Source organism: Vombatus ursinus, unplaced genomic scaffold, assembly GCF_900497805.2.
Source record: "Vombatus ursinus unplaced genomic scaffold, bare-nosed wombat genome assembly UNPS02000749.1, whole genome shotgun sequence".
Lineage (NCBI taxonomy): Eukaryota > Metazoa > Chordata > Mammalia > Diprotodontia > Vombatidae > Vombatus > Vombatus ursinus.
The window spans coordinates 25,032,167-25,051,070 of NW_020940527.1; the positions used below are offsets into that span (position 1 = coordinate 25,032,167).

Here is an 18,904-nt window from a genome sequence, read left to right on the forward strand (position 1 = left end):
GACCTCGATTTCTCATGCTTCTGTTTATGCCTGCTTCCTCTCCTTCCGTCCTCGGTGAAAACAGAAAATAGCCAGTGAAAATAACTTCCATCAAACTTTGTGCTGGGCTGCCTGCGACTGCCAAGACCTCAAGCCGTGCAAAAAATTCTTGGTGGGGGGAGAAGAATGACATGCACGTGTCACCAGGAGCCTGGCCACAGGGCACAGGGCACAGGGCGAGCCTGCCTAGTCTCTGGGGAAGGGAACTGGGACAAGCCCTTGGATGAGCTGAGGGAGCGCCTCCCCAGCCCTTCAGGGCTGAGGTTTTCCTTTCTCTCCTCTAGCCTCAGCCTCCATGATCAAACTCACCCTTTCAAAGCCTCAGAGCTCAGCTCACTGCGCCCCACCCCTCCCCGCCCAGTGAGGTAGTCCTGGTTGTGGGGTACAGGTTGTAGAGCTTGGAGCCAGGCCCTGGTTATTTCAGGTTCGTGCCCAGGAGGCTGAGCTGGGCTGGGCTGGGCTAAGCTGGTTCCCTCCTGCTGGGCATCTGGCCCCCGGAAGCTCCTCCCCATCCCCTCCTCATGGATTCGTTAGGCTTCAGGAGACTAGACTGGAGGTGGGAGTAGAGGGAGGGGGTTACAGAACAGGGAACCAGGATATAAGGGCCAGGACAGCTCCAAGACTTACCTGACAGGAAGCAATACAGGAGGTGGTGGCAGCAGCAGCAACAGCAGCAGCAGCATCAGCAGCCTCAGTCTACCCCGACCCATTCTGTGCTCCAAGAGGTGAGTGAACCAACTGAATGTTGAGTCAGTATCCCTGATCTCCTGGATGCTCAGTTCTCTATTGGAGTCTCTCCCCCTGCCCCCTCCATCTTTTGATATTTCTCTTTCTATCTCTCCCAGCTCTCTGTGTCTGCCTGTCTGACTCTGAGTTCTGGAGGATTTATTTTTTTTAAACAACTTTGGGCTATGTCTAAACAGAACTTGTTGCATTGGAAAGAACACTAACCTAGGAATCCAGACATCTGGATTCCAAGCCCAGCTCCACCTCTGACTGACTTGGTAACCCATTCACCCATTCACCCTTCTGAGCCTCAGTTTTCTCATATGCAAGGGAATAAGAACTCTTGTTTAGCCTACAGTCGGGTTGGGGCAGGATTGATAGAGATGTGTGTACTTTGAAAACAGTAAAGTTCTGGATGATAAAAAAAAAAAAAAGGACGGTTATTATTCAGTAAGTTGGATTGTATTATTGGATTGGTCCTCAGCTGTTTGCTAATTGCTTATAAGCCTGTCACTGATTGGTAAAATGACTGAACTAGTTTGCACGTGGTTATAAACACATCCTTTCTTTATGGGTAACTTTTTGTGGATGTTTTTGGGCAAGGTTGACAACCTTTGGAGGCTGGCAGAAGTGTGTAGAGGTCCGTGGCAAAAGTAGGTTAGGTTAGAGAGAGAAAGACAGTGAGAGACAGAGAGACAGAAGGGAGAGACACAGACACAAAGGAACAGAAACAGAGCCAGAGGAGGAGAGACAGAGAGATGGAGGGGAAGTGGGGGAGGGGGAGGAGAGAGAGAGAGAGAGGGAGAGAGAGAGAGAGAGAGAGGGAGAAAGGGAGAGAGAGACAGAGAGAGAGAGAGAGAAAGAAAGGATGTTCCTTAGAGTTAGAGAGAGGTGAGTGATATGTGGCTTAAATTCCACTTTTTGTGAACCTGGAAAGATAGGTACTTCAGCCCATTAGCTTGAAATAGATTAAAGTTCGGTTTAGGAGATAGATTTGTGTAGTAGAAAGAGAACTAGTCTAAATATCAGAAGAGCAGGAATCTTGTCCCACCTCTGCCATTCATAAGTAAGACATCTTACCTTTCTGATCCTCTGGGTTTGTTGTGTTTTTTTTTTTTAAATCCATAAAATGGAGTTGGACTCAAAGATCTCGAAAGTCCTTCCTTCTCTGACCTTCTATAGCCTATGATTCTAAACGGACAGCTCGACTTCTCTCCATCCCGTATGCCACAGGAGGCTCGGACTAAGGGGAACAACTCAAACACTTTTTCTCACGCATGTGAGCCCAGGATTGAGGAGGCTCTGGGGGAAAGGCGGCATGAGTGACCTGAGTCCTTCAGGTCCAAACTGCTCCCTTCCTCTCCCAACAATCAGCCCACCGGCCCTCCTAGCAGGCTCTGGGATTCCCCCATACCTAGCAATTCTCCTGCTCAGCCGGGTCAGGCCAGGTGCCAGTCTTGTTTGGCAAGGACCATGGAGCAGGTGCCTCATTCTACCCTGAGCTGGAACCAGCCTGGGAACTGTGTCCTGGCTCAGCTTAGAGCTGGCACCCACCCCAGGGCTCTCACACAGTTCTGCCAGGGTCAAAAATCAGTCCATACCATGATGGAATTTCATTCATTCTTCTCCCCCATCCCTGCTCCTCACATGTCCCTCTCACTTTTCCTATCCAATACCCGGTTACCTACAGCCCCGCATCTGCATGCCCTGCCTTTGCTGCCTCCCTTTAGTGAATGAAACTTGGCACTCAAGCTGACTTTCTCTCATGCTGAGAGTCTTACTTTCCTGACACCTTTCTGTTTCGTCTCCCGCCCTATCCCTTTTCTCTAACTGCCTCTCTTTCCTATTTCCAACTATCTCTGTTAGCATCCCCCTCCCATCCTATCAGCCCACCCAAAGCAGAGATCGAGCTGCATGAAGCCAGGGAAGGAGGACTACCTAGATTTGGAGTCCAAAGACCTGGGTTTGAATCCTGACTTGGAATTGCTTAGTATACAAAAGGAAAGAATACCTTGGCCAGTTAGTCACCATCTTGGGTCTGACCCAGAGGTAGAGGTGTGTCTGTGGTCCAGCTAGTCTTTGGTATAGTTTGTGGGTGGCAGTCTCACTGCCACCAATATGGGGAAATTGTAGAAGAGAGAGAGAGAGAGAGAGAAAAAAAAGCGACAGAGAGACAGAAACAAGAGAGAGACAGACAGAGACAGAGAGTCAGAGAGGCAAAGACACACACAGAGACAGAGACACAGAAACAGAGAGACAGAGACAGAAATAGAGACACACACACACAGAATATGATCAACACATCATTAGCAATGCAGAAGATCAGAGACAAAGGAAGGAACAACCATAGGCTGCAAGTCAGGAGATCTGGGTTCTCATTCCCACTCTGCTACTTACTACTTGGGTAACAATCTCTCTGGGCCTCAGTTTCCTCCTCTGAAAAATAGGGTTGGACTAGATCAGAGCTATCAAGCTGAGGCAAAAGTCCTGAGCACTGGAACCAGATTAAAATGTAATTGGGAAATGTTTAACAAAATAAATAACAATACAATACAACATAGATGCTGTTAATTTGTGGGTTTCTAAGTCGGTATGTGACCCATGAAGATCCATTTCTATTTGAGTTTGACACTATTGGACTAGTCTCTTCTAGCTCTAAATCAATGATCTTTGTGCCTAGGATGGGGGGGGGGGCTCAGAGTGGGGACCAGGCTGGTCAGTGGCTACATGAACTTCTCCCATCTAGTGAGGAAAGTGAAGGAAAGGGATCCTGGAGCCGTTACCTGGCTTCCGTTTCCATGATGAAGCCTCTCCTTCCCCCTTGGAATCACAGTGTTAGAGCCAAATGGGACAATAAAGTTTGTAAGACCACAGGATCATAGCCATTGTGTTAGAAGGTACCCTGATCTAATGCAGGACTCTCTTGATCAAGTCTAAGCCTTCATTTTACAGATGGAGAAACTGAGGCTAATCACACAGGTATCAAGTGGGGACCTCTCAAACCCACTGTTGTGCCTTTCCTTATCCCTGTTTTACCGATCAGTGATGTTCTACCACACATTGTCTCTTTCTTTCCAGTTCCTTCATATTGGGTACAGAGGTGCTGTCAGCCACAAACCACACTGAAGACCCGCCCACCTGAAGATCTGCCTCTCCTTCTGGGCCAGACCCAAACTGGTGACTAACTGACCAAGGTGTTATTTCTCTTTGTCCACTAACGGTTCCAAGCCTCTCTGACCACACGGGGAGACTCATACACTGTGTGATTATTTCTTTATTTTTGGTGAGAGGGGCCGGGAGTGACCCACAGGCATCACTCTATGCCAGGTATGGCCCAATGACCGAAATGTTGACTTCTGAAACAAAGAACGATCCGTGGTTGTGTCTGTTTTGCTGCAGTCGATTGAGTAGTTTGGTAGAATCTGAGGCACCCAAATGTGTGGGCTGCTTATTCCTGACTTAGGAAGCAATGTGGGGAGGCGAGAGGGGAATGATGAAGGCAGAGTTTTAGGAAGATCCTGGTATCATGGATCCATAGCAGAAAGGAACCATTGAGTCCATTTCTTGTGTCTCACTGATGAGGCCCTGACTGGTGAATGACTTACTCAAGGTCTCTCCCAGGTAGTAAGTAGAAGAGTCAGGATTCTAACTCAGGACCTTTGCCTCTGAATTTATGCTCTTCCTCCTGCTGCAACCTAGCAAGCTGATGGCAGTATATGAAACAGAGGAGAAGTCAAAGCTGGGCCAAGAGGCTAGATCTCTTGACTCTTAGATGGTTTAGTATCCCAGCAGACGCCATGTGAAAACCTGGACCAAGATGGCAGCAGTGAAGGTGGAGAGGAAGGGCTGGATGAGAAGCTTCAGAGGAAGAGCGCAGGAGACTTGATTCCAGAACCCTCTCTGAAATGGAGGGATTGGAACAGATGATCCCTAAAGGCTCTTCTAGCCTGGACTGTTTCCATGAGCTGACGCCATCTAGCTCCTGGCTGCTTAGGGCAGAAGGTTTGCTGAGAGGGAGTTTAGCCTTACTTGGAGTTCTGAGCCCAGGGCAGAGCCCTGGGAGCCAGGAGACCTGGTCATTGTTGTTGTTGCTTCCAAGTAATGCTTATCCACTTGCACCCCGCTAATCCCGCCTCCAAAGTCCTCCTGCTGCCTCACTCCTCACTCCCAGTGCTTCGCCTCCGACTCTCTCCCTCTCCACAGCTGCTCTCCTTTTGGCTACGTCTGACTCCCACCAAATCAAACTTCACCATTCCCCATTCTCTGTGTTCAGAGTTACAATTAGATAACCTCATAAACTGCTTGCTCCTCTCTACATTTTTAATGGCGGCATCTCGGTGTAGGAGGGGCATCATTGAAGCTGGAGTCAGAGGACCTGGGACGCAGTCCCAGCCCTGACACTTTAACTGTGTCTCCTTGGGCCAGTCTCTCGACCTCTCAAAGCTCCAGTTTCTTCATCTGTAAAATGGGGGCAATGGTACTCCCTCTCAGGGGAGATCCGGGGCTCAAATGAGATAATGAATGCAAATTGCCTTTGTCAATCTTGTAACCCTCTATTGTTGTTACTGTTAATAATATACCATTGCTAGGAAATGTCAGCTATTCTTTTAAAATGTAAGAGGCCAGGGGAGAGCTAGAGCTCAAGTGTCCACTCCAGCGCATACCAGCTGTGACCCTGGACAAATTACTCAACCTCTCAGTGCCCCCAGCCATTCTCTAAGATTGTGGGTAGAGGGATTTTCCTACCGGGAGTTCCCTTTAACAATGAAATCATAGGTGTGTGTCTGGGGGCGAGGAGCCCGGGGGTAACTTCCCTCCATGCCCACCCCATCTGAGAACCCCAGCATGCGTGCATTTCCAGTGTGTGCTGGAACCTTCCGGGGACAGTCAGCCTTCCTCTCTTGTCTAACCCGGAGGAGGCACTCCTGGGGAGCTTGGCAAGTGAGGCGAGAAGGGAGGAGAGAGATTCAAGGATGGACGCCCTTCTCTCTTCCTCCCCCCACTTACACCGCACAGGTGGCTACCTCCCTCACCTCCGTGGAGGGTCAGTCCTAGGCAATCAGACAAAGCACTCGGTACAAGCTGGTTTGGCCTCCTGGGGCCCAGGAAGCACCTTCACAGCCTTGGGTGGGCCCCTCAGTGAAGGAGCTCAAGCCCTGATGAGACCCTAGCAATTGTTGCAGGGCACGTCCAAAGCCGGGGGAGGGAAGCATTCTCCCTCCACTCCCCCCCAGTGTTACTGGGGCTGGTAGAGCTGGCCACAAGCTCGTAGTCAGCTAGCGACCACCATTGTTGGGCCTTTGCTGACTAGCTTGAGGGTAACTCACAGGTTAGCCAGACGGTGACAAGACCACCGAGGGGCACAGGGCACTCCCTTCCTTTACCCAGCTGCTAAATTGTTTCAACACAACCCAAAGGTCCTGGACAGTTTTCTGAGGATGCAGCCTAGGACCTACTGCTACTGCTCCATAAACGGAAGCATCAGTGGAGATGCTGTATTCCTCAGACTGCTGCTGCATTACGTTTAGTCAGTCAACAGTCACTTATTAGGCACTTACTGTGTGCCAGGTACTGTCCTTCTTACCACCTTGTGTAAGCGGGGCAAGGCTGGGGATTCCATCTGAGACTTTGGGATCCCCAGATGGGGCAAAGCCACTGCCCAAGTGGATTTTGGGTGCTTAACCATCATCATCTTCTTTATTTCCCCAGATTCCTGAGCTCCTGCAGCTATCCTGATGTGGCCTCTACCTCCTGCTTGCTTTCTGATCCTGCTGTGGCTGTGCCAGGCCCTGCTAAGCTGGCAACAGTCACTGGGATCCCTTAAACTGCGGCTGGTGGGCGCTGGGAGCCAGCCTGAGGAGGGTCGCCTGGAGGTGCTGCACGAGGGCCAGTGGGGCACCGTGTGTGACGATGACTTCAGCCTCCCAGAGGCCAATGTGGCCTGCCGCCAGCTTGGCTTTGAGTCGGCTCTGACGTGGGCGCACAGTGCCCAGTATGGTCAAGGGGAAGGTGAGTGACCGGGCTGCCAGGCAACAGGGTTGAGGGGCTGCTCTCTCTCCAGGGCTGAGCTCATGCCAGAGCCCCTGATGTACCCAGGACGCAGGAGAGGTGAGAGCAGGACCAGAGCCCAGCAGCATGACTTAGGAGAAAGAACCTGGGTTCTGGGCGATTATGGACAAGTCACTTCTCTGAAACGCAGGTTCCTTATTTTAAAAATGAGACGTTTAGACTAGATCATCTCCAGGGTCCCTTCTAACCTTAACTTCCCTTGACCCCCCTTTCCCCTTCTCTCTGTTAGTCTCCTTACCGGGGGGTGCTTACCTTCAGGTGCCAGGGAGATCTTCAAGGAGGCCCTTGGACAAGAAAAAAAAACAAAAACCCGAAGAGATAGCTCTCTTAAGGTGACATAATGGACAAAGTGTTGGAGTTGGAGTCAGAAAGATCTGAGTTTGAGTCCTGCCCCATATTCTTATTAGCTGTGTAACCCAGGGGCAAGACTCATACCTTTTTTCAGCCTCAGTTTCCTTATCTGCAAAGTAGGGCTAATAACAGGGTTGTTGTAAAGATCAAAGGAGATGTTAGTAAAGTCCTTTGTAAGCCTGAAAAGTACTGATTTTTGTTATGCAGAAGAGATATCCTTGACCACAAACACTGTCCCATTTTCCCACACAGGACTGCTTGGTGCAGTACCTATCACATAGAAGTTGCTTAATAAATGCTTGTGTGTTGATTGATTCAAAGAAAGTCGCTGAGTTTAGTTTCCTAACCTTTTCAAGGTTAAGAAAAAAAGTGGGGCCAGCGGCCTCTGACCTCATCTACTTCTAGCTCTAAGCACCCGTCCCCCACTCCTTCTCCCCCCACAGGCCGCATCTGGATGGATAACGTGCGCTGTGCAGGCACTGAGAACTCCCTGGCAGAGTGCAGGTTCAATGGCTGGGGCGTCAGTGACTGCAGCCACTCGGAAGACGTCGGGGTTGTGTGCCATCCCCAGCGCTTGCCTGGCCACCGCTCAGAGAGGCCATCCCAGACCCTGGGGCCACAGGTGAGGAGACAGCATCGACACTGGCCTGGAAAAAGAGCCCCTCTCTGGCTCTGGACAGAGGAAACGCACAGACCTTGGGGTCATGGGTGGAGAGATCGCCTTAGTGTACATCAGTAGGATGACGTAGGATGAAAGCTCCTTGAAGACAGGCAAAATTTTTTGATCTTGGTGTCCTCTGAGGGTAGGACACTGCCGTGTTCAAGACGAATGCTTACTAAATATACTGAATTGATGATGGGAGCCTAGAGAGTACAGAATAAGGAAGTAAGAGATCCCTGGGCTTAGAATGAATTCCAGGGCCCTGGGGCTGTCTTTCCAGTGAGGGCAAAGGCCCAGTCCCAAGGCCAGTGAGCATCTTGTCTCTTGAGGCTGAGCAGACTTGGAGAAGAAAGAGGCTGGGCCTGCTGGGAATGGCGGAAGCAGCTTACCAATTGGGAGGGAGCACAGGGAGGCCAAGTGTGGGCTTTCACCCACACAGCTGGCCACAATTGCTGCCTCTTCCCATCACAAACATCCCAGAGCTAAAAACAGCCAGGGCCAAACAACCAAGCACAGGCAGGGCGGGGCTCTGTACGTGGGATAGCCACCAGCCTGAAGGCAGCCACCCTCAGCCCACCTGATGGAGAGGGCTCTTGCCTGGGACAAGGCAACTCCAGGGCCAGAGGGGGTCCCAGAAAGCAGACGGAAGATCTAAGGACTGGGTAGAGGAAGTGGGGGCCGCACACCTTCCCAGCCTCAGGAGCTCACTCCTGGTGGTTCCCCGAGACTCCCTGGAGGACTCCCCGGGGGTTTCCTACACCCTCAATGTCTGTGTGATCCTGTGTGTTCGGACAGGGACAGCGGCTAGAGGAGGTGCGCATCAAGCCTGTGCTGGCCAGTGCAAAACGGCGCAGCCCCATTTTGGAGGGTGCCGTGGAGGTGAGATACGAGGGCCACTGGCGGCAGGTGTGTGACCAGGACTGGACCATGAACAACAGCAGAGTGGTCTGCGGGATGCTGGGCTTCCCCAGCGAGGTGCCAGTCGACACCCCCTTCTACAGGTACGGAGGTCCTGAGCGCCAGCAGGCAAGGACAACTTTGAGGGTCAGGGATTGAGTGTTGTGTGACCCTAGGTTAGATGTTTTGGGTTCAGGGATTCCAAGCAGTAGGAAGGATGCCAGACCGTAGTCACCCAGGGACACTCTCGGCTTCTCCATTTTACAGCGACCAGCTTAAGACGGGACTGTTCAGATAGAAAGTGTAGAAATAGAATCGACCAGAGAAGAAAGGAGGGAAAAAATCCATCTGCAAGACAAAAGTATTTAATTGTGAAACTGAAAAGCTGCAACATTTAAAGGAATTTAATGAGAATATTCATGTTGAAATTCCTAAGTAAAAATCTGGACTACGTCAAATCCATTTAAAGTGCTGTCTAATTGGTGTTTTTGGCTGGATGTCAGGTGACTCCAAGCTAGCCAAGATTCTAATTCCAAATGGCCTGGGTAGGGGCTCTGCTCCAGAGAGGGTCAAACCTTATTTTTCCACAGAATTGGGAATTCTCTCCCTCCCCCAGGTCCCTCCTCTCTCCTGGACTCCATGTGGCTCTGCCCCAAGCTACAGCCTCACGTGCTGCCTCCCTGCCCCACAGACCAATATAACCCGGATGAAGGGTGACAAGGGGCCACTCGGGGACCATGTGATTCCTGCCTCAGCTGCTGCCAGGACACAGGCCCGGGCTTGGCCTAAATTCTACTAATTGCATGTCTGGGCCGCTGCTGACTCAGTCACCACCCCGGGAGGCCCCAGTAGCTCTGATTACAGCCTAGGCTGCCGCTCCCGAGAACCAGTGACCTTCACCTTGATGGGTGATTTCTCTTTCCCTGGATGCGGAGGGAATGAAAGGAGGCAGTGGAGAGAAGGGATGGATTCAGGGACTCAGTGAACAGGCAGGGTATCATAGATTTAGAGTATGAAAAGCCCTCAGAGGGAGCCCAACACCCTCATTTCACAGATAAAGAGACTGAGGCCCAGGATGAGGCAATGATTTGCCCAAGGACACACAGGTAGGAAGTAGGGTGAACCAGGATTTGAATCCAGATCGTCTGGCTCTCTCCATGGAACCCCAATGCTTGTCCCCAGAGCAATTGGGAATGGGCTAAAGGGAAGGGTCCATGTAGCCACGTTCTGATCCCTCACCTCTAGTTTTTTTCAACCACAGAAAACTCTGGAATATGAAGATAAAGGACCCCAAATCCAGGTGAAGAGTGGGGAGGTGGGTGGAAGGGTCAGCCTTTTCCCTTTCCCTTTCCCTTTCCTCTTGCTCACTCCTCTTCTTGCCCCCTCCCTTTCCCTGCTCCCTCCCTCCCTCTATCTCTCTCTCTGCCTCTCTCTGTCTCTCTTTCTGTCTCTGTCTCTGTCTCTTTCTCTCTCTCCCTGCTCCCTCCCTTCCTCCCTGTCTGGCTCTGTCTCTGTCTGTCTGTCTGTCTGTCTCTCTCTCCCTGCTCCCTCCCTCCCTCCCTCCTTCTCTCCAGGCAGTCCATGCTCTCCTCCTCCCTTGTTTTGCAGGCTAAGGAACCTGACCAAGAAGAATTCCTTTTGGATCCACCGGGTGAACTGCCTGGGGACCGAGCCCCACATGGCTAAATGCCAAGTGCAGGTGTCCCCACCAAAGGGCAAGCTGCGGCCGGCCTGCCCCACAGGCATCCATGCGGTGGTCAGCTGTGTGGCAGGACCACGCTTCCGCTACCCCAAGGGGAAACCCCGCCGTAAGGAGGTAAAGGTTTTTATGGGGAGGGGAGAAGGAAGGCCATTCTTAATGATGACAAGCAGACCCAACAGTAGGTCAGAAATGAATGACTAGGGCTCCCGGGGAGAGGTGCTTTAAGGTGCAGGGCATAAGGTTACTCCTGGGGGGGAGCATTTTCCAAACAGCTCATATTTTCAAAGTGCTTTAAAATTTGCAAAATATTTTGCTCACATCCACCCTGAGAGGTAGGCAGTGTAAGCATTCACACTGTAAGGAACCCCATTTTACAGATTTGGAAGGTGAGGTCGGAGAGACCATCACACACACACACATAGTACATGTCCCAGTTGGGATTTATTTGCACACAGGTCTCTCCTGACTCCAGGTCCGATGCTCTTTCTATGGTGCTAGGCTGTTTCAAAGGATGCTTTATCAACTTCTGGCATGTGAAAGGTTTGGAATCACAGAAGATTAAGATCTGGAAGGGACCTTTCTGGTCATCAATAGCCTCATTTTATAGATTAAAAACAAAAGAAAACAAAAAACCCTGTCTCATGGCTTAGCTGAGGTCACCCACCGAATTTGTGGCAGGGCCAGGACCAGACCCCAGCTCTCCTCACACCCCAGCCCCAGCCTCTTTGCCCTACCCAGACACCGTTCTTGCTTTTTAAGCTGCCTGCTCATTCCAGGTCTCTCCCTCCAGGAGGCCCAGGTGCGGCTTCGGGCTGGAGCCCAGGCGGGTGAGGGACGCGTAGAAATGTTGATGAACGGCCAATGGGGCACTATCTGTGACCACAAATGGAATCTGATCTCAGCCAGTGTCCTGTGTCGCCAGCTAGGCTTTGGCTCTGCCCGGGAGGTCCTCTTTGGGGCTCAGCTGGGCCAAGGTGAGTGAGGAGTCCTGAGATAGGGCCCGATGCCCCAGCTGGGGTAACATAGTGCTCATCCTGCAGGGTCCACGAAGTGATAAATGTGGACATGGAGTGAGGGGGAAACTGAGGCTTAGGTGGACACCATTTCAAGGGGGCAGGCTTACAGAGAGACTAACTCTGCCGTCCCCTTCTCTCGCACAGGGCTGGGCCCCATCCACCTGAGTGAAGTGCGGTGCAGTGGGTACGAGAGGGTCCTCAGTGACTGTTCCGCTCACGATGCGGCTCAGAGTGGCTGTCAGCATGAGAACGATGCCGCCGTCAGATGCAATATCCCTAACATGGACTTCCAGAAACAGGTGAGCCAGGGCTGGGAGCAGGAGGGGCATCCCCAGAGGGCTTCCACAGGGAGATGCCAGCCTTGGCCCTCAATGTCCTTGGTACCTCCACTACAAAGGTCAGCTGCCCTTGGTGAGAGGTGCTGGGGCTATGTTCCCTGGCTCAGGGTTCCCTGGGGCACCCTGGCCAGGGCCCAGCCTCCTCTCTGTGTCCTCCAATGCCCTCAGGGCATTTTGCCTCCCTTTGAAAACTCCAGGTCCTCTACCTGATCTCTTAAATGCAGATCTCAGATACCTTCAGCTGTCAACTATTTTTCACTAGTAGAGAAAGGGAAACAGATCTTTTCTCCTAGGTACCAGGTGTTTTTAATAGAGACCACAGTCTTGCCTTCAAAAAACAAAACAACAACAACAAAAAAAACAAAACCTCTTACCCTTAGGGGAGTGTTGTCTAATGGTGGGAATTTCTGGTCTTCTAGGAGAGGAGGCAGTTGGGACCTTGCAGCAGTCCTCAGCTAACACCTCCTAGTCACTCAAGGACATTATCGCCATCTGTAGAGGGTGGAGATGGTCGCTATTCACAAGGCTTTGGCTGTTGCAGATTCGATTGGCTGGTGGGCGCAGTCCAGAGGAGGGCCTGGTGGAGGTTCTGGTGGAGATGAATGGGGCCCTTCAATGGGGAGCTGTGTGTAGTGACCTCTGGGGACTCAATGAAGCCATGGTGGCCTGTAGGCAGCTTGGGATGGGTTTTGCCAGCCACGCCATCCAGGTAGGTTCCATATGGCCTCCCCAATGATCCCTTTCTGGTCTGCTTCATGGGAGTTTGGGGAAGGGTGGTATTACCCCTTGGTAAAGTCTCTGGGTTTTTGGAGCTAGGCCCCCCCTGAAGTTTGTTGCTGTGGCAAGGTGGTCTATGCTGACTGATGTTGCAATGGCTGTTTCCTCAGGACACCTGGTACTGGCAGGGCACTCCAGGGGCTGGCAAGGTGGTGATGAGTGGGGTACGCTGCTCGGGCACAGAGCTGGCTCTGCAGCAGTGTCAGCGGCATGGGCCGGTACACTGCTCCCACGGGGTTGGCCGCTTCTCAGCAGGCGTCACCTGTACAGATAGTGAGTAACGACAGGGGCATACGGGCCTTGGGTGAGGCGTGGACAGGGCGGGCCATGGTCCCTGGGCTGCAAGAGCCGTGGGGGTTGTTCTCAACTCCAGATGCTGCCCCTGCCTGAGGCCGGGCCTCCTGGCATAGGGGGAGGTGAGTGAAGGGAGCCTCGGCCCTCGGCAGTTGATAAAATGATGAACGATGACGTAGGATAATGCCCCGGACTCAGGAGGGCTGGGTTTACATCCTGTCTCCTCTACTTAGCAGCCATGTGACCTTGGAGAACAGTTACTTTCCATTTCTGAACCCTGGCTCCTCATCTGAAAAATGGGCATAATAATGTCTCCCTGCCTTGTGAACCTCACATGTGACTGTACAGAACTCCTTAGTATTCATGTGAAGTGTTATTCAGGTGAATGCCTGTCCCTGGCTGCAGTTTGGTAGAGCAGGAAGGAAGGTCTTTTTTGGGGGGTGGGGTTGGGGGATGCCATTAGCCTTTGGCCCTCCGTTGACTCCAGGTGCCCCAGACCTGGTGATGAACGCACAATTGGTACAAGAGACAGCCTACCTGGAGGACCGCCCACTGAGTCTGCTCTACTGTGCCCATGAGGAAAACTGTCTCTCGAAGTCAGCTGACCACATGGAGTGGCCCTATGGGCACCGTCGTCTGCTGCGATTCTCCTCCCAAATCCACAACCTTGGCCGGGCAGACTTCCGACCTAAGACCGGGCGCCATAGCTGGATCTGGCACCAGTGCCACAGGTGGGCACCCACGTTAGCCTTGGCTTGGCAAAGCCTATTCTAATGAGGGCAACAGGTGCTTCAGTCTGAAATGGGGCTTCTATGCTCTCTGCTATCCCACGGCATTAGGCAACTATGACCTTTAACTGTCCCCTGCAGAAGGGCTTTCCCCGGGGGTGGCTGATTAGAGGTTAGAGGTCTCCTTCTCCAAGGCAGGAACTGTAGAGTCACGGCATGGTGGGTATAGACTGTGTGTGCAGTGTCTTCCTTCTTTCCTAGCTGCTGCCATGTTGAGTCAGAGTTAAAATCTTGGCCATGTGAGAAGGGCTTTGTCCCAACACACTGAAACATTTGGGGGACAGGGTGTACTTCCTCCAACAGAAGCCTGGCACTGAATGACTGACCCTGCCCAATGATCTGGCTCCCCTGACCCTCTGGGCTCCCACCCCTCCTGGGATCCCACCTCCCACAATGCTACTGTCACATTACCCACCTTCTCTTGAGAGTTGGGAGAGGGATTCACGTCAGCTGAATGGCACCATGGAAGCATAGATCAGACTTTCAGCCCTGTTGGGGACCCATGCCACCCTTTTCATAGAGGATGCTTGTGATGTTTCTCCTACTCAGAGAAAGAAGCCTGGCACCCCTACCTCCCCCCAGGCCTCTGGTGTCTGGCATCTTTCCCCTACCCCAAAATGAATTTGCCCCAGGTACCAGAATTCTTAGTTAAGGCTCTTCAGGGTCCTGGCCCCAAACTCCACTGCCCTCCTGGGCACAGAGGCTTCTGCCAACAGGGTTAGACCCTGTGGCAACTTTGGATCTGGCACCTTCTCCTGGAGGATCCTTTCAGGGTAATGGTACCCAAAAATCTGTGAGCTTGGAAGGGGCTCACTCTTCTGGTACTGTCCTGGCCCCTTAGCCCTCTGAGCTCTTTCTGCATCTTAGGTACTTCACCCAGGATGCTGGCTCTTGGAGAACCTAGTCACAAATTCCTGGTCATTCAATGGCTGGGGGATGTCAGGAGACCCCCGAAGTCAGGGGGGAAAGGTTGAAAGCCCATGGTGTCCCAGATATGTGATAGAGTTTCAACCAGACAGAGACACAATGCCAGTGATAAGGATAGCATAGGAAACACCTTCCCTTAGGGAAAAGAGATGCAAGGGGTGTGGTGGGGAGGAGGCATTTTGGACACTTGGTCCTACCCAGGATAATAAGCACCATTCCCAACATTCCCAACAGAGCTGTTATTACTGCCAGTTTGGACAGCACACTAGCAATTTGGTCTCAGCCTGACATGGAAGAAAGAGCTCCCCTTAAAGGCATTTTAGCTCCCATACAGGTCCCCAGGCTTCATGGTACCCAGCTTCCAGCCCCTACCATGCCCTGTGCTGCCAAGCTGCCCTTTCAGGCTTAGGAGGACAGGTGTACAGGGACAGCCTTGCTGTGCTGCCTGGCAGAGGGCAGGGACCACACTGTTGGAAAGTAGGCCCTGGGCCAAACACTGGTCAAGCATCCAGGTGGCAGCTCTGGGCACTGCTCTGCTATTACATTCCCCCAGAACAGGCCTTGTCCTGATGCCAGGGGTGACAAGCTTTGGTTCTTTCATAGGCACTACCACAGCATTGAAGTCTTCACCCACTATGACCTTCTCACTCTCAACGGCTCCAAGGTTGCTGAAGGACACAAGGCTAGCTTCTGTCTAGAGGACACCAACTGCCCCACAGGTACATGGTACCCAGGAAAAACAGCCGGCCCTCGATTCTCCGACTAGACTCTTCTCAGGTTCTTCCCCATCCCCCTCCCATTCTCCCCATGCTGTTAAATTTCTTACCGTTCCGAGCCCTCAAAGACCCTTCAGGTAAGGGCTGGAGAAAGCTAGCAGTCAACTAAAGGAAGTCCTCCTGCTGCCCAGGTCCCTAGGAATACGCAGGGGGAGGATATCCCATAGGCCACTATTTCCCAAGCACGTTTCTCCAACCAAGGCCTCTGAAGCTGCTGTTGCCTTCCTTCAGGGCTACAGCGGCGTTATGCCTGTGCCAACTTTGGAGAGCAAGGGGTGACTGTGGGCTGCTGGGATACCTATCGTCATGATATTGACTGCCAGTGGGTGGACATTACAGATGTGCAGCCCGGGGACTACATCTTCCAGGTAATGTTGGTTCATCCCAGGGATCAGGTCCACCACAATTCACAAATCTACCTTCTTCCTTCTGGGGTCCTGAGAACAGTGCTTTTCAGTCTACCTCACTGGGGTCACTGAGACTATGAAAAAACAAACAAACAAAAAAATGAACACTTTCTTCCAAAAGACCCTGTGAGAGAGGTAATGCAAGAATGACCAACCGTATTTTTTATACAGGCCAACTGATGCTGAGGGAGATTGAGTTTAATCTAAGATTTTAGAACATTGCCCTTAGAGGATGTTTAGTGGGGTCTGTTTCTGGAATGTCCTCTCTACCAGCACGGATACAGTCTAATTTGCCAGATGTCTATTCCACTTTGGCGGCTGCAATCCTCCCAATCCCCCCTCTCCACTTTTTCACTAAAACACCCAATGGGCCCATCCCCTACGCTGTTTACTGATTCTACATTCTTTTCTTTGTCTCCTACTTCTCCTTCAGGTGGTTGTAAATCCCAAATTTGAGGTGGCTGAGTCAGATTTCTCCAATAACATGATGCGGTGCCGGTGCAAGTATGATGGGCATCGGGTCTGGCTGCACGGCTGTCACACAGGTAATGGGCTGTGAGGGCAGGTGGGAGAATCCAGTTGGGTTGGAGTTGCTGACCTTGTGAAGGAGGGACTTGTAGAGCTACGTTCCAAGTTATGACTATTCACCTTGAGTGAGGGGCATTCAATTGAGGGAAGGATGGGTTCCCTAGCAAAGGCTTGCAGATGGATGGGATGTCCAGAACCTATTTTCCTAATACTTCCCAGTATTAACCCCCTACCCCTACATGACCCTTATAGCTCCCCAAAGCCTTCTCAAGAAATAGCCTCTTGTCTGCCCCCCCAACCTCCTTCAACCTTTCCAGTCACTCCTAGCTACAGACAAAGATGAAAACAAGGTGTTTTTTTTTTTCTTGGCACTTTGTCCTATCCACACCCACCCTTAGCCTCTCCCTGCCCTAGCTGCCACATGGACAATGGTAATGCTTGGCAGCAGCGGCAGAAATGGTTGGCAGTGTTGAACTCTCATCTCAAGCTGTGGCTACCCGATCCTGAGCAAGGCAGGAGGAGTTAGGGCAGAAGTGAAGGGTGGTGGGCAACAAAAAGGTCGTCTAGTTGTGAGACCTTCCCTGATTTCAGTTTCAAATTGCGCCTAATTTCAATTGAACTTGAACACTTAAGTGATTACTTATGTGCAAGGCCTTTTGTGCGCTTGTGCAACGAGAAGGCTGGTTTTTTGGAAGATGATGCAGGGTCTGGTTGGAAGTAGCAGCTAGGAATGATAATGGTGGGAGTGATGGAGGCCGGAGGCTGGGCATGGGAGGAGTCATGCCTATCCTACACAGAGCATCATGCTCTAGAATACTGGGGTGTCATTCCATGAACATGGAAGTGAAAGGGGAAGAGAAACCATGTTTCTTTCACAGTGAGTTTCCATGACTTCTGAGGATGCTAAAGAGGCCTCTAGCAAAGCCTCGGTCTATTCAATCCGATTTCATAGAAATCACCTCCTTGTCTGGGGGCAGTGGTGGGAAGGGGTTCTCTTCCTGTGGATGGGCGCCAGGACACAGGACTGACTCCTGCTAGATGTGTCTATTTACAATGATGAGGTCATGGGGAAAGAGATGGGAGAGAAACTGATGCTTCCCCCTCATCCTGACCGTCCCATACTACAGGTGATGCCTACGGAGCCAACACGGAAGTGTCCTTGGAACAGCAGCGGCGACTCATCAACAACCTCATCTGAGGTCCTGGCCATAACCCTCCACCTGCTGCCCACACACCAGATACCTCAGCTTACTGGAGCCAGAGCCTCCATGGAGTCTCAGCCTCCTGAGGAGGGGACGGTGCCCAGGAGCAACCAGAATATACTCAGGGAGCCCTGGAAGGAGAGAATGCCAAACCAGGCTGTGCACAGCTCCCTGAGGATGGCACTGGGCCTGGGCCTTTGTCATATGGAGCCTCTAGATGCCAAGCCCTGGGTCTCTCACAGAGCCACCTTTCCCTAGACTCCGTGCTACCATCCACTGGCTCCACAGACTCTAACCTTCGTGGGATGGCCAGGAGCCCCATCTCTACGGTGCTTTATATATTTTGCAGTGAAACTGGGGATAAAGCCAACAGAAGTTTGATGGAATAAACTGTTCTTTGTGAGCAGTTCGAGCAACACAGCTTGAGTAAAAGTCAACAGTGACGTCTAAGTCAACATGATCACAGAAGTCAGTGGATTTGGTCTCACGCTTTGCACCAGCCACGGCTTTCTGTCCGCTCTCCTCACCTGCACCATTGCCCAGTCTTCTTTCTGGATCCTCACCCACACTCAGCTGCGTGTCTATGGGTCCCATTTCCCTGGCAACTTAGGCCTCAGGTCACCATTAGTGCCTGATGTCTGTGAGGATGTATATATCGGTCACACAGAACAATGGCCCGAGAAAACACAGTGGACAGTAAAAATCTGGGCTCTAGGGCATGCCAGGGGCCTTTACACCAAAGAATGATGTCTGTCATCAACATGCTTGCCTCAGGGTCACTCTGTCTCAGGACTGGCCTCTGGTCCAATTTAATTCCAGGTCTGAACAAAGTCTCTAGAGTGAACTTCACAATAAATAAATAAGTTTTGCAATGTAATGAGTATCTATCTGCTAACAAATCTTGGGGAAAGAGTGCTGGGCGAGGGAAAGAGGAGACAAAGCCCCTGACGGAAATTTGAATGTTGCTGTTATGGGCTATCAAAAAGCCCCCACACAGGTGGCACGAAATCCAAGCACTCTAGGAACACACCCTGGGGCACTGTGGTCAGAACGCTGGTCCTCACACCATCTCTCCAACCAGGCACTGGCCAAATTCCTAGGCTACTACAAACCTCTGAATCACAGATACTTAGTTTTAGAGGTCATCTAGTCCAACCTTGTGTCTGATAAATGAATCCCCTCTTCCACCTCCCACACAAGTGGTCAGCCAGCTTCTGCTTCCTGCCTCCCTCAAACAGTATGCCCTAGGCTCAGTGCCAAGAGTGGTGGGACACAAGAAAACAAACGAAAAGAGAAATCCCCAGGGTTATTAGTTTTTATTACTGGGGAAGGTCTTCTTTTGTTCCTATAGCTCAAAGTCTAGAGTGGACGGGGCAGATTTATGACCACATGCCTATCCCACCCGT

General features: G+C 51.6%; 1 protein-coding gene across 2 annotated transcripts; it reads left to right on the forward strand.

Moving 5' to 3' along the window:
• Positions 1-674: 674 nt before the first annotated feature.
• LOXL4 (lysyl oxidase like 4) lies at positions 675-18,375 on the forward strand. Of its 2 annotated transcripts, none has more exons than XM_027860298.1 (16): positions 675-764; positions 3,844-4,092; positions 6,475-6,774; positions 7,629-7,807; positions 8,642-8,847; positions 10,005-10,043; positions 10,352-10,559; positions 11,236-11,419; positions 11,606-11,760; positions 12,341-12,508; positions 12,687-12,849; positions 13,358-13,601; positions 15,189-15,304; positions 15,593-15,729; positions 16,202-16,313; positions 17,424-18,375. In XM_027860298.1, exons 3-16 carry the CDS (start codon positions 6,501-6,503, stop codon positions 17,492-17,494), a joined length of 2,256 nt encoding a protein of 751 aa, XP_027716099.1. In that variant the 5' UTR covers positions 675-764; positions 3,844-4,092; positions 6,475-6,500; the 3' UTR covers positions 17,495-18,375. The 2 variants fall into 2 exon arrangements, with proteins under 2 accessions (XP_027716099.1, XP_027716106.1); XM_027860305.1 differs by having other exon boundaries at positions 3,844-3,961.
• Positions 18,376-18,904: the final 529 nt, after the last annotated feature.